Genomic DNA, 25440 nt, shown 5'->3' on the forward strand with positions numbered 1-25440 from the left:
TTTAATTGAGGCAGTACGTAAGCCTAATTGGTGCTGTGGATTCCCCGTAGATTGTTCGGCATATAGTCTCTTTCTCTAAAATTGTATATAATCATTAGATTATTATATAAACAAAAATAAATTTAAGAAATACTACAATTTGAAAACAAATGCACCCGAACGTGATGACAGCTGCAACTGCTTAATGCTAACTTTTAATATTGAAAATGCCATAGACATGCTAACGCGTTAGCATCGGGATCTGGATCGTGAGCCGGATCACCACTAAAAATTTAATCACTTGTTCCTCTTGTCATTTCCAACCACTCCACAAAAGTTCATCAAAATCTGTTCAAAGCCTTTTGAGTTATCCTGCTGACGACAGACAACAAACAAACAACAAACAACAAACAACGCGACCGAAACATAACCTCCTTGGCGGAGGTAAAAGCTGGGACAGGGGCAACAAAAGACTGGGAAAGTTGATGAATACTCAAAGAACTCCTGCTTGGAACATTCCACAGGTGATTAAGCTAATTGGAAACAGGTGAGTGTCATGACTGGGTATTAAAGAGCATCCCCAAAAAGCTCAGCTGTTCACAAGCAAAGATGGGCAAGGATCACCACTTTGTGAACAACTGCGTAAAAAAAAATAGTCCAACAGTTTAAGAACAATGTTTCTCAACATTCAATTGCAAGGAATTTAGGAATTCCATCATCTACAGTCCATAATATAATCAGAAGATTCAGAGAATCTGGAGAACTTTCTGCAACCCCAAGTCCCATGAAGTTGCGACAATGTGTAAAATGTAAATAAAAACAGAACACAATGATTTGCAAATCCTCTTCACCCTATATTCAATTGAATACACCACAAAGACAAGATATTTATGTTCAAACTGATAAACTTTATTGTTTTTGTGCAAATATTTGCTCATTTTGAAATGGATGTCTACAACATGTTTGAAAAAGCTGGTAGTGGTATGTTTACCACTGTGTTATATCACCTTTCCTTGTAACAACATTCAATAAGCATTTGTGAACTGAGGACACTAATTGTTGAAGCTTTAAAGGTGGAATTCTTTCCCATTCTTGCTTGATCTATGACTTCAGATAGTCAACAGTCCGGGGTCTCTGTTGTCATATTTTGCGCTTCATAATGCGCCACACATTAGTGGACGCAGGTCTGGACTGCAGGCAGGCCAGTCTAGTACCCGCACTATGAAGTCATGCTGTTGTAACACGTACAGAATGAGGCTTGGCATTGTCTTGCTGAAATAAGCAGGGTCCCTAAAAAAGACGTTGCTTGGATGGCAGTATGTGTTGCTCCAAAACTTGGATGTACCTTTCAGCATTGATGATGCCATCACAGATGTGTAAGTTGTCCATACCATGGGCACATACCATCACAGATGCTGGCTTTTGAACTTTGCGCTGGTAACAATCTGGATGGCCTTTTTCCTCTTTTGTCTGGAGGACACAATGTCCATGATTGTCAGGACTGGTGATGGCTTGACACATGAAGCAGTAGGAGACCAATGCAGACTCACAGGCATGGCTGGCTTAGATAGATAAAAAGCTTTATCAGAAGACCAGGCATAGGATTCGGTACACAGATAGTCAACTTACTGGCAGAGGTATCAGACATGATGCAGGCTGGGTCAGGTCCAGAAACAAGCAAAGTTCATACAACCGGCATTGAGGAGTAATATAGGAAAACAGATGCAGAGTAAAAAAACAGGCTGAGTACAGGGCAACGGCGAGGTGGAGGTCGGAGTATACAAGCAAGGTCAAAAAACACAGAAGAGCAAACAGGACGAGAACAAAACGAGAAAGTGAGCAGAGTCAACAATCGGGCAGTGAGCTGTAGAACTGTGAGGGTTTTAAAGAGGGCAAACTAATCAGGTTGATGTGAAGCAGGTGTGTGGAGAGAGGTGTGGTGAAGTGAACAAAGAGGAGAGAAGAAAGGCAAGAGTGTGCGAGAGGGCAAAACATCCGTCCATCCATTTTCTTCCGCTTTATCCGTCGGGTCGCGGGGCAGCAGCTCAAGCAAAGCCGCCCAGACCTCCCGATCCACACACACCTCCCCAGCTCCTCCGCGGGAACCCCAAGGTGTTCCCAAGCCAGCCGAGAGATGTAGTCCCCAGCGGTCCTGGTCTTCCCCGGGGCCTCCTCCCAATGGGACGTGCCCGGAACACCTCTCCAGTGAGGCGTCCAGGGGCATCCGGAAAAGATGCCCCAGCCACCTCAACTGACTCCTTTCGACATGGAGGAGCAGCGGCTCGACTCCGAGCTCCTCACCCTATCTCTATGGGAGCGCCCAGCCACCCTGCGGAGGAAACTCATCTCGGCCGCTTGTACTCGTGATCTCGTTCTTTCGGTCATGAGCCAAATCTCATGACCATAGGGAGGATCGGAATGTAGATCGATCGGTAAATTGAGAGCTTTGCCCCCCTACTCAGCTCTCTCTTCACCACGACGATCCGATACAACCGCATCACTGCAGATGCTGCACCGATCCGTCTATCTATCTCACGCTCCATCCGTCCCTCACTCGTGAACAAGACCCCGAGATACTTAAACTCCTCCACTTGAGGCAAGGACACTCCACCGACCTGAAGAGGGCAAAGCACCTTTTTCCGGTCGAGAACCATGGCCTCGGATTTGGAGGTGCTGATTTTCATCCCAGATGCTTCACACTCGGCTGCCCCAGTGCACGCTGAAGGTCCTGATTTGACGAAGCCAACAGAACCACATCGTCCACAAACAGCAGAGACGAGATTCTGTGGTTCCCAAACCAGATCCCCTCTACACCCTGGCTGCGCCTAGAAATTCTGTCCATAAAAATAATGAACAGAACCGGTAACAAAGGGCAGCCCTGGCGGAGGCCAACATGCACTGGAAACAGGTTTGACTTACTACCGGCAATGCGAACCAAGCTCCTGCTGCGGTCGTACAGGGACCGGATAGCCCTTAGCAAAGGACCCCGGACCCTGTACTCCCGGAGCACTCCCCACAGGGTGCCCCGAGGGACACAGTCGAACGCCTTCTCCAGATCCACAAAATACATGTGGACTGATTGGGCGAACTCCCATGACAAAACAAAGCGGTGCAAAACAAGAGAAGTGAGTGACAGAAAAACTGAGAAACATGACGTGTTCAAAAATGAATGTGAACAAAACAAAAGGGGCAAACTTAAGAACTGCCATAAAAAAATCAAAAAGAGGAAAACCAGAAAACTAACGATTAAAACTAAAACTAGAATGGAACTGTAACTGAACGGTACAGAAAAGTGAATACAAGCAAAGAATGAACCAGTGAAGAAAGTGTAACACAAGGAAAAGCAACAAATAACTGAATGACTGCAAACTAAATGATGAGGTGCTGAATGAAAACAGTGACTAAATAATAAACAAAGCAAAACAATAAACAGAACCAACTGAGACTAACATGATAAAGTATGAACTAGTGAAAAGTAAAACCAGAAAAAAAGAAATATGCCAAGGGCTAAGACCTAAAACCCGAGCCGGGGCCGAGCATGACAGAACCCCCCCTCAAGACAGCCAACACTGAGGGCTGCCAAAACAACCCTGCACACACCCGACAATGGGAGGGATGGAGGGGGACCGGAGGTGGACACCAAGGCCATGGGAAGCCAGTAGTGACCCCTAAAAATGCCCATAAGCCAGGTGACCAAACGGTGCAGGACCCCAAACAAAAATAAGTGGGGCAAGAGACATGGACCCAAATGGGCAGCTCAAGGTAGGAAAGCCACCAGACAGGTGACTTTATGGCTGACCAGGGGACAAGCAAACACCAGGGGACCGGTCTGAGGCCCCACCATAGCTCAGGAGGTCTACCCGAAGGACTGATGGGAACAGAGACGGGGCCCGGATCTGGGATGAGACAGGATGTGAGTGAAGGACAACACTTCCTCATTCTCAGGGAGGCAATAAGATCATGAAGGGAGCATTCAGAAGAAAATTACCATAAAATAATGAAGATCATAAAGCAAAATACCACCAAAAGGAGAAGCTACAAGGACTGTGGAGGCCCAAGTGTATGAGAAGGAGTATACCAGAAGAAACAGAAGACATTAAGTATGACAAACCAATTAAACATATGCGGTGGATCATTAACCAAGGCAAGTGCAACCACTGGCTTTAAGGGGACATTGGACACAAACGGACCTGGAGGGAAGGTCTTAGTAAAACCATGAACGTGCGATGCCCCAGGGGGCAAAACTACCCGGAACCACCGAACACATGACATGCTAGGCGTTAACTGGGTAATAGACCGATGCAAGTACCAGACAAAACTGAGAACTGAGGTTCCAACCAAACTCCCCAACTGAAACAACTTGTAGGACACAGCAAGCTTGAAGAAGGATCTTATAGCATGGAGCAGCTAGCTCCAAGTAGCTGGAAAACACACTAGTTTCCAGCAATAAAACACTTTGTGGAGTGGCACAAAAAATGAGCAGATTTTGAAACAAATGACTGACATCCTGACAGGTAGCAACTTAGAAAAATGTGATGCCCTTGTAGTGACAGGATATAAGTCAAAAAACAGTCTCCTTAATGAACCTGGAAAATGGAAGAGTAGGAACAGAAAAGAACATGTAAGAAAAACTCACAGTTCTGTTGATTATGGCTGTTATTGTTAGGAAGAACTCCGTCGATCGTGTGAGCGGTGGGTGCGAAGAAAAGGCTGTCTGCGTGGAGCGATCCATTGAAGTCTCTGCTGACGGGGCTGGGAACTGAGACGCGGCAATCACCAGAACTGTCACAGCTTGTTTAGCAGATGGGCGTGGAGAAGCGATCATGGCAGCAGGGTTTGCAGGCTCTGCAGCAGACAGAGGTGCAGGGCGTGTTGTTGCAAATTGTGAATCGTCATATACTGCGTCGGAATCCACTGAAGCTGCGGCCGGCTGAGAAGCGGTGCGGACTTTTGCAGACTGTGGTGATGCAATGCCAGAATCAGCTGGCATGATGGTGGACGAAGGCATCGAGCATGTGGCTGCAGAGCGTGGAAAGGCCGGAATGGCGTCAGGATCAGCCAACTTTGCGGCCGGTAGAGGTGCGGCGCATGCTTCGGTCATCTCGGCCGCATGCCATAACCACTCTGGTCAGTGCCGTTTGCTGGTGGGCTGATGACGTAGCAGGAGGTGGGCCGAGGTGTGACGTCATCAGCTGTTCTGCTGGTTTCAGCGACGCGAGCTCAGTAGATGTCTTGGATGAAACGGACGTGCTCTGGGGAGGCGTACTCATTCCTGATGACTCTGCGATGCCTGGGAGAGGCGTGGTCAGCACTGAGGGGTTTGGAAACATGGGAGCTTCAGATCTTGTTGTCGTGGACATCAGGGTGGCTGCGGGATGGCACGGAGGCACACGGAGCTTCCGGGGGGCCGGCATAGGAGTCTGACGTGAAGGGATGGGTTCTGCAGGAGCATCCCGCCGTGGGTCCAATTCCCCAGACTGACTTCTCTCCATCAGCTTTCCTGTGGACAACCTCCGAGGAGCAGGAGTGGGAGGCAGACAGGAAGTGGGAGGAGCTACCGCTTCAGCTGACAGTGTGATGGAGCGAGGTGTGTCAAGACAAGCAATGATGTCTGCTTCAAACAGGAAGTCCATTGGATCCTCGACGTAGGTAGGTAACCTTGCTTAAACAGTGCTTTTATTTTGGTTAGCTCAGGGAATGCAGTAACCATTTCTGGTGCAGCGAGGAGAAGTTTATCTACTGTAGAAAGAATGTGCCACTTGCTCTGCTAGCTTGGACTGTCCATGTACTCAAAAAATAAGTCCTGAAGTTTGAACAAAAATTCTGCCTTGTTCTGGAGTGATGATTCCTCAGTTTCTGACAAGGACTCTCCTTCCAGGTCAATCCAGTCATCTTCATCGTCTTGTGGTGGGTGAACGTATTGCAGGTATGACTCAGGGTGTTTTACCCAATCAGGCAGCCTCTCTGCAGCAAATAAGTCACCCAGCTCTTCAAGCTCAGGAAAGTATTGATACAGCCAGGTGTTCGTTTCCACCACTTCCCAAGCCTGATCCAAGTAGTCAAACTTCTGTCTCGGAGTGTGGGTGTGGCGGAAACAAGTAAAAAAAAAAATTTAGGTTGGCAAAAATCTCTTTAATTATGGTCAAATTCAGTTCAGGGGCTGAGTCTGCAGACTCCTGGTATTGGCCCGATTGTTCTGTCAGGACTGGTGATGGCTTGACACATGAAGCAGGAGGAGACCAATGCAGACTCACAGGCATGGTTGGCTTAGATTGATAAAAAGCTTTATCAGAAGACCAGGCATAGGATTCGGTACACAGGTAGTCAGACTTACTGGCAGAGGTATCAGACATGATGCAGGCTGGGTCAGGGTCCAGAAACAAGCAAAGTTCATAAAACCGGCGTTGAGGAGTAATATAGGCAAAACAGAGGCAAAGTCAAAAAACAGGCTGAGTACAGGGCAACGGCGAGGCGGAGGTCGGAGTATACAAGCAAAGTCAAAAAACACAGAAGAGCAAAACAGGACGAGAACAAAGGGCGAGAAAGTGAGCAGAGTCAGCAATCAGGCAGTGAGCTGTAGAACTGTGAGGGTTTTAAAGAGGAGCAAACTAATCAGGTTGATGTGAAGCAGGTGTGTGGAGAGAGGTGTGGTGAAGTGAACAAGAGGAGAGAAGAAAGGCAAGAGTGGCGAGAGGGCAAAACAAAGCGGTGCAAAACAAGAGAAGTGAGTGACAGAAAAACTGAGAAACATGACGTATTCAAAAATGAATGTGAACAAAACAAAAGGGGCAAACTTAAGAACTGCCATAACAAATCAAAAAGGGGAAATCCAGAAAACTAATGATTAAAACTAAAACTAGAATGGAACTGTAACTGAACGGTACAGAAAAGTGAATACAATAAAATGGCAAAACAAACTATCGGTTAATCCGCAAATAAACAAAACCCAGTGAACACAGCATAGTGCAATGAATGAAACAAGATAACTGATAAACAGAAAATGCAATAAATAACAAATGGAACATAATCTGATGAGCAACACCAAAGATAAATAACAAAAACCTGTGACTAAACATTATACAACAAATGTGATAAACAGAACTAAACTAAGACTAAAGTAACATAAAAGACCCAGAGTAACAAATGCAAACTGCACAATAAATGATAAGCAAAGAATGAACCAGTGACAAAAGTGTAACACAAGGAAAGCAACAAATAACTGAATGACTGTAAACTAAATGATGAGTTGCTGAATGAAAACAGTGACTAAATAATAAACAAAGCAAAACAATAAACAGAACCAAACTGAGACTAACTTGTTAAAGTATGAACTAGTGAAAAGTAAAACCAGAAAATCACAAAAGAAATACGCCAAGGTCTAAGACCTAAAACCCGAACCAGGGCCGAGCATGACAATGATTTCCAAAAACAATTTGAAATGTGGATTCATCAGACCACAACACACTTTTCACTTTACGTCTGTCCATTTCAATTGAGCTCAGGCCCAGAGAAGGCGGTGGCATTTCTGGATGTTGTTGATGTATGGCTTTAACTTTGCATTGTAGAGTTTTAACTTGCACTTGTAGATGTAGCAACAAATTGTGCTAACTGACAGTGCTTTTCTGAAGTGTTCCTGAGCCCACGCAGTAAGATCCTTTACACAATGATGTTGGGTTTTAATACAGTGCCATCTGAGGGATCGAAGGTCACAGGCATTCAGTGTTGGTTTTCGGCCTTGCCGCTTACATTTTTTCACGCAGTTGTTCATAAAGTGGTGATCTTTGCTTGTGAACAGCTGAGCTTTTGGGGATGCTCCTTTTATACCCAATCATGACACTCACCTGTTTCCAATTAAGCTGTTCACCTGTGGAATGTTCCAAGCAGGTGTTTTTTGAGCATTGTTGCCCCTGTCCCAGCTTTTTGAAACGTGTTGCACACACCCATTTCAAAATGAGCAGATATTTGTGGGTGATTCTTTAACTACGGGCACTATTGGCCTTGTAAATATAATTTCCACCACACCATTGCCTTACAATATAAAGCGCCTTGGGGCAACTGTTTGTTGTGATTTGGCGCTATATACATGTGCTCTGATGTCACTGTTTATCTCCATAGAAACTACCCAAACAATCTTTCATACAAACTGTTTAAAGGGACATTACAGTGTTGTGGTGGAAATTAAGGCAATAGTGTGGGACAACTACATTTTGTTTAAAAAAATCACAACAGTTGTATGACATTGAATACCCCAATTATGTTTTGATTATTTTACTGATATTTTATTCAGAGATATTTTAAACATTAGAAAAAACGTTTCTTTACCATTCATTTTTATCATTGAAGATCAAAAGTCTGGGTGTGGGACAAGCACAAAACGGCAATATTTGCATATAATGATGCTGAAAAAAGGTGAAAAAAGTCATCATAGACTACTAGAACAAATTTCTTAACACACTTTCATTGTAAAGATAACTATAAAAGTGTGAAATTTCCCCTTTTTTCTGTTTTTCATTTTCAATATTATCTAAGGACATAATAAGTGCCCATAGTCTAAGAATCACCCTTGCACAAAAACAATAAAGTTTATCAATTTGAACATTAAATATCTTGTCTTTGTGGTGTATTCAACTGAATATAGGTTGAATAGGATTTGCAAATCATTGGATTCTGTTTTATTTACATTTCACACAACATCCCAACTTCATTGTAATTGGGGTTGTACACGTAAGCAGCAAGGTGAAAAACCAACATTGAATGCCCATGACCTTCGATCCCCCAGGTGGCACTGCATTAAAAACCAACATCATTGTGTAAAGCAGTGGTCTCCAAACTATTCCAGAAAGGGCCAAGAGGGTGCAGGTTTTCTTTGCAGCCACTGACTTCACCAGGTGATTTCACTGATTAACATCAATTGGAGCAGGTGGGATGAGTTCATCAGTGAAATCACCTGCTGAAGTCAGTGGCTGCAAAGAAAACCTGCACCCTCTCGGCCCTTTCTGGAATACTTTGGAGACCACTGGTGTAAAGGATCTTACCGCGTGGGCTCAGGAACACTTCAGAAGACGATTGTCAGTTAACACAGTTCGTCACTACATTTATAAATGCAAGTTAAAACTCTACCATGTAAAGTAATAGCCATATGTCAACAACATCCAGTAACGCTGCTGCCTTCTCTGGTCTTGAGCGCATTTGCAATGGACAGACGCAAAGTGGAAAAGTGTACTGTGGTCTGAGTCCACATTTCAAATTGTTTTTGGAAATCATGACGTCATGTCCTCCGGACAAAATTGGAAAAAGACCATCCAGATTGTTACCAAAGCCAGCATCTGTGATGGTATGGGGGTGTGTTAGTGCCCATGGCATGGCAACTTACACATCTGTAATGGCACCATCAATGCTGAACGGTACATCCAGGTTTTGGAGCAACACATGCTGCCATCTAAGCAACGTCTTTTTTCAGGGACGTCCCTGCTTATTTCAGCAAGACAATGCCAAGCCACATTCTGCACGTGTTACAACAGTGTGGCTTCATAGTAAAGGAGTGCAGGTACTAGACTGGCCTGCCTGCAATCCAGACCTGTCGCCCATTTAAATATGTGTGGTGCATTATGAAGTGCAAAATACGACAACAGAGACCCCAAACTGTTGAAGAACTGAAGTCGTACATCAAGCAAGAATGGAAAGAATTCCACCTTCAAAGCTTCAACAATTAGTATCCTCAGTTCACAAATGCTTATTGAATGTTGTTACAAGGAAAGGTGATGTAACACAGTGGTAAACATATCACTGTCCCAGCTTTTTTGAAACGTGTTGCAGGAATCCATTTCAAAATGAAAAAATATTTGCACAAAAACAATAAAGTTTATCAGTTTGAATTAAATATCTTGTCTTTATGTCCCAACTTCATTGGAATAGGGGTTGTAGTTGTTTTTTCTTAATTTATTTATTTAGTTTAGTTCATACAGAGGCAGAATTCACCATGTTTACATACCTTAAGAGGATTTTATGAATCCTTCATGGCATGCTCATACAAGGTTATCATACTTAAAAAAGGAAAGAGAAATTAGAGAGAAGTTTATGAAGATTCCTTTGCATGAGGCCCACTGTTTGTTAAAAAGGAATATGTGCAGTCCGAAAAAGTTCAGTGTTGGTCGCCAAGATCTATGTAAACTTATGTCTACAACCACATGTGTAACTGCTAGCCTTGGGGAATTAGTGCCACAGGAGTGAATTATTTGTCTGTTTGAACCATCAGTGTTTGATGTTTCAGGTTGCTGGAAGTCCATCTGTAGGTTGGCTTCTGAAGCAGCTGGTCCCACTGATGAGAGCAGAAAGCATCGAACTGACAGAATCATTGGTTCTCGGTTTTGGTCGCACCAATTCACTCATATTCAGGTACTCACAGAAACACAGTAAAACTTGGAGTTTATTTTTTTCTCTGCTCAAACAGCTTGAGTACATGCAGCAAAGACACCAAAAATTCATTTAAATTCAACTTATTTCTTTAAATGCCAACATATGGTATAGGTAAGACAGTGGTGTAATATCTGATAATGGTGCAACATCTTCTTTTGAAGGTTTAGCTGTTGGATGTAGTTGTACTTTTGTTTTGTATTTTTGAGTAAGCAAAACCCATAAAACTCTACCATGTCAACTCTTCACTGGCTTCCTGTCCCAGTGAGATCAGATTTTAAGGTTCTGCTACTAACCTATAAAATTATTCATGGACTGGCACCTCCCTACCTAGCTGACCTAATTAAACCTTACGTTCCGGCCCGGGCTTTACGTTCTCAGGGTGCAGGACTACTTTGTGTCCCTAAGGTGAATAAGAAGTCTGCGGGTCACAGAGCTTTCTCTTATCGTGCCCCTGTTCTGTGGAATGATCTCCCTGCATCAATAAAACAGTCAGAGGGGTTTTAATTTTGATCCATAAATCAATACCATTTCAGAAATCCAAGGTCATTATTGATCCAGGAGGAAGATATATTATATTACAAGGTACTATATTCTCTCAAAAGATGAATCTTATAAATATTTATGGCCCCAACTATGACTCCCCATCCTTTTTTGAAAATCTTTTTCTTAATATTTCCACTTCAGATGGAATGTGTATCATGGGGGGAGACTTTAATTGCACTCTCAACCCAGTCTTAGACCGTTCATCCCAAAGTGATAGCACACATATGAAAACCAGGAAGATACTTCATAACTATATGAAAGATCTAAAACTACATGATATATGGAGGATTAGAAATCCAAATAGTATTCAATATTCCTGTTTTTCAGGCAGCTGTAAAAGCCACTCGCGCATTGATTATTTTTTAACATCCGTAGATTTGGAGCCACAAGTGAAAGAGTGTTGGTATAATAGCATTGTACTGAGTGATCACGCGCCAGTTTCTGTTAAGATACAATTGGGTAAAATAGTGTATAGTCCAAAAAGATGGAGATTACAGACCTTCTTGTTACAAGATGAAGTATTCGTAAAATTTGTAGAAAAATGTATAGATAATTATTTTGACTGTAATAAAGAAGAAACATCCGCTAGTATTAGATGGGAAGCTTTTAAAGCCTATATACGAGGTGAAATAATAAGTTTCATAGGGACTAGAAATAAAAATATAACATGGAGATTAAATTAATGGAACAACAAATTAAAACTTTAGAAAATGAATTTTATAACACTAATGACCTAGACAAACTGCAAAATTTAAGAATTATGAGAACTAAATATGATAAACTAACAACTGAAAAAGTAGCAAAAAGTTTAATGTGGACGAAGCAAGCATATTACGACCAGGGAGAAAAAGCAAGTAAACTGTTAGCCTGGAGGATAAAAAAAATGCAATCAGACAGAGCAATTCTTAGTATAAAAACAAACTTGGATGATCTAACTTGTGACCCTCTAGAAATAAACGATAGCTTTAGGACATTTTATGAACATTTGTATAAATCAGAATGTAACGTGAAGGAAGAAATCCAAAACAACTTCCTGGATAAATTACAATTTCCAAAACTGTCAGAGGAAGATAATGAAATATTGGACAGGACATTGACAATTACTGATATAAAAGAAGCAATAGGAAGTTTGAACAGCGGCAGAGCACCGGGGCCAGATGGACTACCGGTAGAATTCTATAAGATGTTCAAAGATAAAGTAGCCCAGCCACTCTTAGACATGTTTAAAGAATCATACAAAAATGGGACCCTCCCAGACACCCTAAGATTAGCAACTATCATCCTCATTTTAAAACCTAACAAACCACAAACAGATTGTGCATCATATAGGGGAATAAGTCTCATGGGATGCGATTTGAAAATATTGTGCAACGTGCTCTCCAAAAGACAAGAAAGGTGTGTACCCAAATTGATATTGGATGATCAACAAGGATTCGTTCAACAGAGACAAGGCTATCATAATATCAGACGTGTGTTAAATGTATTATATGAGAAACATAATGTTCGTGATACAGCAATATTGTCAGTAGATGCACGTCAAGCGTTTGATAGGATAGAATGGCACTATCTGTTGAAACTACTCCCAAGATATGGAATGGGGGAAAACTTCATCAAATGGATTAAATTGTTATATACAAACCCCACTGCCCAAGTTTTAACTAACAATAACCTTTCCAGACCATTTCATTTACAACGTTCCACTAGACAAGGGTGCCCCCTGTCACCAATTCTTTTCATACTAGCTATGGAACCCCTGGCTATAGCGGTGAGAGCTCAGGTAGGACTCTCGGGAGTCAACATTGGTGGTAGAAATCATTTGATATCCTTATTTGCGGATGACATAATATTCTTTTTAACAGACTTAAAGAACACTATTCCTAACCTGATGAACCTGCTTGAGAAATTTGGCGAATTTTCCGGATATAAAATCAATAATAGTAAATCAGTACTACTGTTTCTTAATGATGAGGACAGGAAATCCCCTCCAATAAAAACCAAATTCACTATCACTACAGATGGGTTCAAGTATCTGGGAGTCCAAATCACCCCAGATATAGATAAAATTGTCACTATAAATTACGATCCCTTGGTAGATGAGGTCACACAAACACTTGGTCGCTGGTCAAGTTTACCTATTTCTATGATAGGACGCATTAATATAATAAAGATGTCAATTTTACCAAAATTTTTATATTATTTTCAAACACTTCCTTTGCCACTATCTCGATCATTTTTTGATAAATTGAACAAAATATTCAGTGAATTCATATGGAACAAGAGGAAAGCAAGACTTCGGTTCAAGCTACTTTATTTACCTTATGAAAGAGGGGGCCTTCAATTTCCAAACCTTCAGTGGTATTATATGGCAGCACAATTAACATCAGCATTGCACTATTTCAGTACAGGCACTCCTCCAGCTTGGGTATCCATCGAGCAACAATCAATCCCAAATTTACCAATAAACAACTATCTATATTCATCTGATATAAAACTACTTAAAAAACAAACAAAAAATCCATTTCTAAAAAACACAATAACTGTATGGTACAATGCCCATACACTTGTCAAAAACCCTATAACAATATCTCGTTTCTCACCTATATGGAACAATAACCAGTTCATACCAGGTAGGATGGATGGAGGATTCAAATTATGGAAAGACAAAGGCATTCAGACAATCAAGGACCTATATGTAGATGGAAAACTGCTTACATTCAATGAATTGTGTGAAAAATTTCAAAGCCCCAAAAAGCACTTTTTTAAATATTTACAAATAAGAAATTTCATATCATCAAAATATAGAGAAAGTACGAATATCCCCTGTCTATCAACAATTGAAGAAATTATTATAAAACACCAGAAAGGGAAAGGTCTATTATCAAAATTTTACAACCTGCTCATGGTCCATTCTAAAGATTCAACACTAGATAAATTGAATGCTTGGAGGAATGACTTGCATGAAGATATAAGTGAAACTGAATGGAACGAAGCATGTTTAAGAGCACAGAAACAAACAATAAATACAAGACTTAAACTACTTCAATACAAATGGCTAACAAGGACATATATAACTCCTGAAATACTTCACCATATCTCTAATAATATTCCGGACACTTGTAATAAATGTGGTAACTTTAAAGGAACTCTTGTACACTGTCTTTGGGAATGCGCGACAATTCAACTTTTTGGGAAAAATGTAATTCAATGCTTAATGGAAATATTTAATATAAACATTCCACTTTGTGCAAAATTATGTATATTGAGAATATATCCTGATGGCCTATTGAAAAAAAACCAAGTGAAACTATTGGATTTTGGACTTTTACAAGCTAGAAGAGTTATTGCTCTGAATTGGAAGAATATTGAAGCCCCTTCCCCAAGACAGTGGATTAAGGAACTTTCAGAATGTATAGGTCTTGAAAGACTGACATATATAGTCAAGGGTAAACGAAAAGATTTTGTTAAATTGTGGGAACCATATTTGAATATTATATCTATGAAATAGGAAATACAGAAGTCATCTCTACATTATTATTATTATGCATTTTCCTTTTTGTTACTGCTGAATAGTGATATTTGAGTGGATTGTGATAAATTGCGCAATGTAAGGTTTATATGTGCACAAGTATGGATGTGTATGTGTGTGTGTGTGTGTGTGTGTGTGAAATGTACTGTTCTTCTTGTATATTGACATGTTCATCTTGTCAATTATTCATATTGTTATATCTTTGCAAGAAAATTTAATAAAAATACTGGAAAAAAAAACAAAAAAACAGTCAGATTCTGTGGAGACTTTCAAGTCCAGATTTAAGACGCACTTATTTTCCCTTTCATATGGCTAGCATACTGGTACAGTTTTGTTTTACGCTATTTACTCTTTTAATTCATTTTATTAGTAATTGGAGTGGGCCGTGGCCTCAACTTTACCTAAATTCTGGGTCTTTTAGTGAAGTTTAGGGCTAGTGGCCGGCAATCACCTTAGTATTTCTCTGTTTTTCTTGTTGTTTAATGCTGACAAACTATACAGTATTTCTTGTCTTCTGATGCCTGATTGTTTTTTTTCTCTCTGTTTAAGGTGCAGCTCCATCCAGAGATGGGAGTTGTGTTCGTGTTGGCGATCCTCCTGTCCTGTGCGCCAATAGCATTTCTTGTATATTCGTCCGTGAATTGTTCTGTAATTTATGTTTTGTAGCATGGTCCAAGCAGAGGGTCACCCCTTTGAGTCTGGTCTGCTTGAGGTTTCTTCCTCAGAGGGAGTTTTTCCTTACCACTGTTGCTCTGGGGGTTAGTAAGGTTAGACCTTACTTGTGTGAAGCGCTTTGAGGCAACTCTGTTGTGATTTGGCGCTATATAAATGAAAATAAATTGAAATTGAATTGAAATAAAAGATAACGTGCAAAACCCATTAATTTCACAATGATTTACAGAAGTAAACAGTGATCCGTACCGTTGTGGACTTAAAAGTGGCATCAACAAAGTGTTATTGTTAAATGATGTCTTGATGCCTTTCATCATTACATTTGATTTGATACTTTTTATTTTGGGAGCTCAATGCCTTTTGCTTAATGCAGTTTTCCTTTAGTCTTTCTCACTTAAAGGGAGTCAGATTATGCAAAAACAGTTATCAGTCTCAAACAGTTAAATATGTTTGAAGTTCCACCTGTGTCTGTGGATGTTGAACCCTTCCAGGTCAATGTAAAATTTGTTTCTGAGACAGTTTGCCTTTGACCTCTGTGATGTCAGAGACATGTGTCTGAAGTCCCTGCTTGCTCTGTGAGCGACACTCATGGACAGTGAGTCGCACTGATCATATGGAGATTCAGCCATCAGATTGCTCCTGTCTGCATCCCTTTGGACAGGTGATATTTAGACATCCCAGTCTCACGTTCTTTTTTTTTTTCATGCTCCCATGACGAAATGAGTCAAATTTTCGTGACAGGGTTTTTTAACTCCCTATTCCTAACCCTACTCCTACCACCAACCCTAACCTTAACCATAACCTAATCTTACTCTTTCCCCCCACCCTAACCATAACCACCACTGACCCCCCAGCTTCACTTTTAATTTCGTGCAGCCATCACGGAATGAATTAGAATGAATTTGTGCTGCCGTGTCACAACATCACAAACCAGTAGATTAATGTATATTTTGTGCTGCTGAATCACGACTTGCCATAAGACCAGGTTGTATTTAGAAGAGCACCTACTTTGCATTAAAACCAAAAGGGACAAAAACATTCCCTTTTATGTTTATTTATTTATCACAATTTGGATGCAATCACCTCTTTGACCTTAGGTTAACTTTGACGTGTGTGTGTGTGTGTGTGTGTGTGTGTGTGTGTGTGTGTGTGTGTGTGTGTGTGTGTGTGTGTGTGTGTGTGTGCGTGTGTGCGTGCGCGTGCATGCACATTTCACATCTGTATGACAGTGCATATAATGTGGAGTATATTGTTACCTTTTTATCATGTGATTATTTTTACACTGTACCCGCAGGGAACTTGTGGAAGAGCTACATCCCTTAATGAAAGAAGCTCTAGAAAGAAGGCCTGAGGTAGGTTGATAGTATTTGTAACATAATACAAAAATAACTAAAACTTGATTGGATTTGACCTAACTGTAGAGTCCATAGCTCAGAGGGATAAGAAACTGGGCTGCCGATAGATAGACCTGGATTTGATTCCCAGTCACACTAGCTGTCTGTGTCCTTGGACAAGACACTTCTTCTACATTGTCTTCAGTCCACCAAGCTGTAAATGGGTACTGGTCCTGGCTGAAGAATTAACATCCGTTGGACTCGTGTCCTGTCCAGGCATAGTTGTAGACTCTCATCTACTTCATACTACAGAATCTGGGGATAAGCACCCACACCAGCGGTCCTCAGGACCACCACAATGACTTAAAACTGCAGCTATGTAAACTACAAATAATTACCTAATGTGATGTAAAGAAAAAGTCAGTGCATCTGTTGTGTGTTGTACTTTATTTAACAAATGCAAACTCAGAAGACAAGACTCAAAGACTGATAGGAAACAGACTTCAATTTTGTTCAGCCTAATTGCACTTTTGCATGACTGTTTAGTGTATATTTACTGAAAATACCCAATCAAAACATTGTGGAAATGTTGGCACAGTTTGGTTTAAAACAAATTTTAATCAGTTTATTGTCATTATATGCTGTTTCGATTTGAAAATATACAAGATTTTCACATTGATTGTTATTGAATAAGAATGTTAATAAACTGCAGGAGATGGACTATCTATCTATTATCATTATTTTTACAGAGTACGTACATGTACAGTATAGGCTTCTTCCTGCATATCAAAAATATTTCAGCAAACATGTGCCATTGTTGTTTTTATTATTATTATAGTTGTGGTTGTAACTTTTTTCATTCCAGCTTTTTCTGAATATTTATTAATTTGCAGAACAAAAAGCGCCGTGAGCGGCGTGACCTCCTTAGACTGCAGCTGCTGCGCATTTTTGAGCTCCTGGCTGATTCAGGTGTCATCAGTGGCAGGTCTGTGTGACGTTCACGTTGACATTTCACAGTCACAGGTTTCAGACCCACAGTACACAAGGGAAAGAAAAAAGAATGATTTCCAGAATTTCTTGTTTAGGGGAGTGCTCTGAGTTTTGCTGTGAAATAAAGCTGTTTTTTTGTCTCTCTCTCTCTCTCTCTCTCTCTCTCTCTCTCTCTCTCTCTCTCTCTCTCTCTCTCTCTCTCTTTCTCTTCTTTGGGTGTTTCCCTAATTTATGTGAAATGGTTCTCCTACAGTACAAATGGGGCTCTGGAACGTGACACCCTGGCCTTGGGCGCTCTCTTTGTAGAGTATGTGGATCTGACACGGATTCTTCTGGAGGCTGAGAATGACAAAGAGCTTGAGATCTTAAAGGACATCCGAGCTCACTTTAGTGCCATGGTGGCCAACCTCATTCAGTGTGTACCAGGTAACCAGGATAGATTCCTGCAACTGGCTCAGTTTCAAAGATGTTTCTTTATGAGCCAACTACTGATTTTTCAGATCATATTAAGAATACAAATTAAAAAGCAAGCACCTTCAGCTGCTCTCTTGTTTGCACTCGGGGTCACCACAGCAAATCCAAGGTGGATCTGCATATTGAATTGGCACAACTTTTACGCCGGATGCCCTTCCTTATGCAACTCCACATTGCATGGGCAGATGTGGCAGGGGTGGGGTTTGAACTGGGAACTTTCCACACTGAAACCAAGTGCACTAACCACTTGTCCACCACCCCTGCCTATGAATGTAAAAAGAACATGACATAAATCCTCGGGGTAATTGATTTGGAATTTCTTTTATATGGATCCAGTACATTCATCAGTTATTATATAACGGCTGAATGGATCCTTGTCATGTGATTGGTGGTTTGTATGTCACGTGACATGGATTATTCCTACCGTTTGCCGTTGTGTTTCATTGACTGTGCAATAGTTCTCTTTTAGCGTACAGTTTTGTGCTATATGAAATGTGCTATTGCACGCCCCGCACACCACGAATGCTCACACTACTGGGGATGGCGTTTAGCTAAACATAGTGGAGTTTGTTTTGCTGGAGGATGATGATTTGAAGGAGCTAATTGACACTGCTAATTCTTCTAACACAAAAAACAAATGAACTCTGCTGTAAGCCATCTGCAGGCATGAAGGGCTGTTAGGATGAAGAGCTGGACAAATTTCTGACATGATTTTTCGCTAGACTGAGGAACTACACAGAGTCTTTTTTTGGAAGTACACAAAGTCAGTGCATGGCATCACGGACTACGTTGTTGCAAGTTCGTGTTGGACTGTTAATCACCAGTGGAACACCAAAATATAAGTCCCTTTTCTGTTGTTTAGAAATTAATAAAAAAGCAAATGACAAGGATGTATTTTAGCCATTATATAAAACATAATGAATGTTTTTTTTTCCACTCTTTCAATGGAACGAATATTTAATTTGGTGAAAGATGGAACAAACCATCTTTGACCTCATGAAATATTTGTACCATTGAACTCATGAACATTCATTATCTGTATACTATTTCCACTGATATGGCATGATAAATTAACTGCATTTATATAATCCTTTCACTCTCTCACATACATACACTGATGTCAGGGTGTTAAAGTGCAAGGTGCTCAAATGCACAATGGGGGCAACTTGGGGATGAAGGACCTTGCCCACGAGCCCTTAGTGATTATCCTGGCCAGGCAGTGATGGGAACTGAGGATCTTCTAGCTACAAGCCTACCCCTTTAACTTCAAGACCATCATCTCCCAACTCCCAATGACTATTTTACCCATGCAGTGATGGTCTACTGGTTAAGGCATTGGGCATGAGACCAGAAGCTCCTCGGTTCAAATCCCAGCCTGACTGGGAAATCACTAAGGGCCCTTGAGCAAGGTCCTTAATCCCCTATTGCTCCCAGTGTGTAGTGAGCGCCTTGTATGGCAGCACCCTGACATCGGGGTGAATGTGAGGCATTATTTGTAAAGCGTTTTGAGCGCCTGATGCAGATGGAAAAGCGCTATATAAATGCAGTCCATTTACCATTCAATTTTTTTAGAGTGTACTTAATACTGCACACGGAGCACAAGACTCTTGACATTGATCTTGATTTATATGTCGCCCAAGAGAAGCACTTCTAAAAATAGTGCCGCTTAAGAACAGAGCGTACAAGGACAGCGGTTGGTTCATGTACTGTGCTGACAGGACATTAACTGCTACAAAGCATCTGAGGTCTGATTAACGATCAGTCAGCTGATATCTCACTCTCAGCGCCTTATCAATAATTAACGAGGTATATATTTATTTTCATGAATATTCACTCTGTCATAATCCTGTCACTTTCTCTCCATAGTGAACCACAAACGGTTCCTGTTCCCACAACAGAGCCTGCGACATCACCTCTTCATCCTCTTCAGTCAGTGGGCTGGCCCTTTCAGCATCATGTTCACCCCTCTGGAAAGATACAGTGATCGGAATCACCAGATCACAAGATATCAATACTGTGCCCTAAAGGTATTGCGTGTGTTCAGCAGTATGTTCACCTCCAAACTCTCAGAGGAGATAATGTGAGTTTGAGGCTAAACTGATTGGATTATAAAGAACATTTAATTAGATATATCTGAATTAACATCAGGATTAATGCTGATGAAGCAAATATGCCGTCCTAGGACCACCATAAGAGACTCCTTTTGAACCAAATCCCTGATATTCTGTTCTTAAATATCACAAACAGAAATGGTTACAAAATTAGGTGGGGGGAGGCTCAGAATATGTTTGGTTTTCTTCCTAGAATGTGGACTTGGCTCTCTCTCCAGTCCTATAATGATCAGATAGTCCCACAAGATTCCTCAAGGAACATGGTCACAGCCCTTTCTCAACTCCACAGACCCCTCCCATGAACCCTGCAGGAATCTTGGCTTGGTAAAAAGCTCATTTACTGTTCCATGACCTGGATGGAATCCATACTTCCGAGATATTCTTCCAAGAACTGAGGTTCAGCAACTGGTTTTAGTCTCTTCTCCAGTATCCTGGCATAAGGTTTCACACATAAACTAAGCAATCATTTAACACAAATACAGGTGCACACCCTTCTGTCCTGACTCCTTTTCTAAAAATGGGAACCACCCATCCCTGTCTGCCAGGCTACACTTACTGTTTCCTTATTCTGTACTGCATCTAATACAGAACAGAACCTCAATATTTTATCTGTTTATCTTAATGCATGACTCATAAGTCTAATGCTGTCTCTGTCTGCTGTCCAAGTAAGGAGTCATTTCAGATCAGGTCTGGTAGCATGCACCAAGGAACCATCCTGGCTCCTGGATGGCAACCACCAAACTAAGAAGTGACTGAATATAAATGTGAAAATCATTGCATAGGACTTAGTGTGTGTGTGTGTGTGTGTGTGTGTGTGTGTGTGTGTGTGTGTGTGTGTGTGTGTGTGTGTGTGTGTGTGTGTGTGTGTGTGTGTGTGTGTGTGTGTGTGTGTGTGTGTGTGTGTGTTGTTCTATTGCAAATGCCAATCAAGCTCCACAGTGCCAGCCAGTGAACACAGGGCCCACTACAGTATGCCGGCCCCTCAGATCACTCTTATGAAGTCTGTGGCCTGTTGGAAGTCATTTTGTAGCACTCTGGCAGTGCTCATCCTGTTCCTTCTTGCACAGAGGAGCAGATACCGGCCTTGCTGATGGGTTAAGGACCTTCTATAGCCCTCTCCAGCTCCCCTAGAGTAACTGACTGTCTCCTGGAATCTCTTCCATGCTCTTGAGGCTGTGCTAGGAGACACAGCAAACCTTCTGGCAATGGCATGTATCAATGTGCTATCCTGGAGGAGTTGGACTACCTGTGCAACCTCTGTAGGGTCCAGGCAATGCACCATGCTTCTAGTTATGACCAAATGAAAAACTAGTGAAAAATTAGTCAGAAAAGATGAAGAGGGAAGAAATGTCAGTGGCCCCCACCTGTAAAAACATTTCTGTTTTGGGGGTCGTCTCATTGGTGCCCCTCTCGCACAACTGTTGTTAATTTCATTAACACCAATTCAGCTGAAACTGATTAACACTAGTGTCCCTTTATTGAGAGAGTAGTGTCAACTGAGAAGATTGCACCATTTTGGGGCCAACTGCAACTGGACTACACTCTTCTGGACAGAGACCTTTGATGTTGTTCCTGGAATCAGCTAGAGCCACTCTTCCAATTTGGGGGTTATAGCTCCTAGTGCTCCTATTACCACTGGGATCACTTTGGACTTTACCTTCCACATCTGCTCCAGTTGCTCCATCAGCCTTGGTATTTCTTGATTTTCTCATGCTCCTTCTTTCTGATGTTGTCAGCTGGGATTGCCACATCGATCACAACTGCGGTCTTCTTTCCCTTGTCAACCACCACTATGCCTGGATGGATGGCCAGCAGCTGCTTGTCTGTCTGCAGTTTGAAGTCCCACAGGACCTTAGCCCTGTTGTTCTAAACCACCTTTGTTGGTGTCTCCCATTGGGACTTGTGGACTTCTAATATGTATGTACAGATGTTCCTGTACATGATTCCCGAGACTTGGTTGTGCCTCTCATTGTACGCTAAGCCAAAGTGCCTTTCAAAAAATGTATTTTAGCAAAGGTCAAGGTCATAAAATTTGATTTTCAATCTGATTTTTACCAAATGTGGCATACACTTAGGTGAACTCCAGAATAGGCCCTGGCAAGGTCAGCCAGAGGTCAGTTATTTGGGTAAAGGTCAAATGTCAGATTGCCATAACTGTTGCTGTTTTCATTTGTATTTCTTTGAAAACCACATCAGGTTCAAACAATGTTTTTCTTTATACTATTATCAATGTTGAAATGTGTAATTTGGCAGGTTTACAATAAAACAGTTTTTCTTCATTGTTGGCTGTTTGTTTTTTCCAGGCTATGTCGGCTGTGTTGTGCTGTGGGCCTGTGTTTGACAATGTTGGCCTGTCTCTAGATGGATACCTCTATAAGTGGCTGGATAATATTCTAGCTTGCCAGGATGAGTGGGTATGTGGCCAGGATTTTACCACTGTGGTGCACTTAAACAAAGAGCTGATGCAAAAATCTTGCCGACTTGCTTCTTGAAACTGTTAAATACCTGACTGGTCTGTGCCAAATGCTCACCTTTATCCTGTGAAAGAACTGGCAAGTAAAGAAGAAAATCCTTTTTTATGCTTGTTTCTTAGATGTAACACAAAGCATTTGTATTTGTTGTGCTTTAAATTTTCCATTTGTCCTCAAGGCTAAATTGAGTTTGAACTTTTGCCTTTATATTTGCATTAGATGCCCTGAAGAGAAGATTTAACTGGGCAGTTTGTCAAGGAAATTTAATTTTATTATTTTAGTCTGACAGAGCGAGAGCTGCTGCACACTGTCTGTTTTCCAGCACATCCTTAGCTTTTGAAAAAAACTGGAGTCTGAAAATGGAGAATTCTTAAAGATTGAAGCCAAGGGTTGACTGTTGGTATCTGCTCCTGGCTTAGGTCCATCAGCTTGGCTGTGAAGTAGTTATCCTGCTCCTGGAGCTCAATCCTGACCAGGTCAACCTTTTCAATTGGGCTGTGGATCGCTGCTACACAGGCTCCTACCATCTCGCCTCAGGTTGCTTCAAAGCCATTGCTACTGTCTGTGGCAGCAGGTACAAAACCTCACAATATCTGTTCCTTTTGTTAAAGTCAACCCCCTCTGTGTATTTTTCTTACCTAGAACAGTATTGCTGTCATCTTTCAGACATTAAGGTCTGTGTGTGTAGTGTTCTGTTTGTTCATTTTGTGTGTTACATTTTTGAGACTTGCTGAATTGTTTTCTGAAGACCGTTGCAGCAGAAGTCCTGTGTCTGTCCATAAATTGAGGGGGCAATGCGGCAGGGGTCCACATTGTGTATAGTGTAGTGTAGTCACAGCACTCTTTGGAGAGGGATAAGAAATAGCTAATCTTACTGAAAGGATAACATCACATTTGTGGCTGTGGACTAAACTAGCATTTTTCCTCATCCTTATGATCCATTTATCATTTTGTTAGCCGTATGCATTATGTCGGGCTTGAAGACATAACATATTAGCAGAAAACACAAAGTGGATTATTTAACTGTTTATGTTTTGCTAAAATACAAACTAAAGCAAAGGGTGAGCAGTTAGTTCCAAGCTGAGCTGGGCAACAGCCGAGTCGAACACCTGAAGCAGAAGCAAGGGGTCCAGGTGCCTCCACTTAGCCAATCAGCAGCTCTGATCTTCCAACATCTTGACACCAAAAAAATCAGGGCCAAAACAAGCTACAGATACACATAGAGGTGCAACATCCTTTAGAGCCCCTTCACACATACCACAAATAAGTAGGAATCAGGGCGAATCACGGTGAAACAGCCCACATGAAAACATAGAGCCGACTTCAGGAGGGACACAGGTGTGAACGATCCCGCTGCGACGGTTTCGTGCACGCTCATGAGTGTGCACAAAACTGTTGCAGTGGGAACACAGTGCAAGCAGCTAGAGTGTGTGGAACCACATCGCACAGCTGCTGTGCAAAAAAACAAAATGAATAAAAAATACATGCCACCCATGGGATTCAAACCTGCAATTTACAAAAGCTCTGATTGACAGCCTGAAACTTTACCACTGCACTACCATTATTGTCCTATAAAAGGTGCATAAAATATCTGAAATCAACAAGGAGATAAACGTATAAAAAACCATTAAAAAAAACACCGCATTTTATTGAATCCCTCTTATCAAGCGGACAATACAAGTATGAACCATCTGTTCCTCTGTAGATGACCCATGGTCACAGACGTACAGTCATGAAATTACATGAATGAGAAGCAGTGCTGTCTTATCATGTCCGCATATGCTGGCCCGGCGTGTCGAGCTGGCCCCGCGTGCGTGTCCGGCCCGACACGCGTGTCCTGTGGACAGCATGCCACAGGACAGACACCATGTCATGTGGAACAGAGCTCACGTGGGTGACATGACATTCAGATCACCTGCTGCGTGTTACGATCTGATGGTCTGGATCACCAGCGGCAGCCTGTCAATGTTTTCGCACTGCGCTCGCTCGCTGCAGCCCATCGCAACAACAATACATGTTTTTTATGTATGTCCACGTGATGACAGCAAGCAGATGCACATGCATCACAGTGGACAGTTGCTACTTCATGTCTGCCCAAACACGATACATGTTCCTCAGCTGGGATGTCCAGAACCAGAGATCTCAACAGCACCTGCTGTTGGTGGACATGCCCCCTATCTGTCCACTGCACACACCAACGTGTCACTCTGTTTCTGTGTTATGTGATCAAATTTTTTAGTTATTTGTTATCAGTGGTGGGCACAGCTAACCAAAAAGTTAGCTTCGATAACAGATAATCAGCTAACCAAAAAGGTATCTTTTATAAAGCTAAACCGAAAAACTACCCAGAAATGTATCGGAAACTACAGCTAACCGATAACTTCCAGTATTGTCTCCGCTACACTTGCAACTACTAACAAGCTGATTTTGAGTTTTAACACCACGATCGCTTCTGGTAGCATCAGAGGCGACCACCGACCCAAATGATGAGTCAGCACTTCTGTCTTTGAGCGCCATGTCCACTGCTGGAAGCGCTTGTGTACTACATATTTTGCAGCAGGGAAGCAGTTGCGAGGAGCAGCGAAGCTCAACTCTTTACTCAATAGCAGTGTCACCATGAGGCGGAGGTCTTGGAAAATAAAGCAGTGCTGACTTATGGTTTTGATTTATAAATAAAATGAATTCTGATAGAATAACTCCATTAATGTCAATTCTGTCATTTGTACAAAGTTAAAATATAACATATATCTTGTAATTTTAAATAATGCACTAATTCTGAAGTTTTGTAACAAACACAGACAGATGCCAAAGGGATTATGGGTAAAATGTGTCTCCACTAACACTGATTGGTTGACTCATTCATTCTATGTAAAACCCATCATGTTAATGTGAGATGTGTGTTGATGTTTACATATAAATGTGCT

The 25440-nt window shown here is 41.6% G+C and overlaps 1 protein-coding gene across 1 annotated transcript in view; it reads left to right on the forward strand.

Annotated features, from left to right (window-relative positions):
- The window catches only part of frya (furry homolog a (Drosophila)), a 260590-nt gene that overhangs the window by 158002 nt on the left and 77148 nt on the right, over positions 1–25440 (forward strand). The window contains exons 24-29 of the mRNA XM_034168395.1: positions 16431–16488; positions 17364–17455; positions 17714–17886; positions 19801–19961; positions 22349–22459; positions 22936–23090. Of these exons, the coding sequence (XP_034024286.1) occupies positions 16431–16488; positions 17364–17455; positions 17714–17886; positions 19801–19961; positions 22349–22459; positions 22936–23090 (750 nt within the window). The remainder of the gene's footprint in view (positions 1–16430; positions 16489–17363; positions 17456–17713; positions 17887–19800; positions 19962–22348; positions 22460–22935; positions 23091–25440) is intronic.

The sequence above is a fragment of the Thalassophryne amazonica genome, chromosome 4 (assembly GCF_902500255.1).
Source record: "Thalassophryne amazonica chromosome 4, fThaAma1.1, whole genome shotgun sequence".
In the NCBI taxonomy this organism is placed as follows: Eukaryota; Metazoa; Chordata; class Actinopteri; order Batrachoidiformes; family Batrachoididae; genus Thalassophryne; species Thalassophryne amazonica.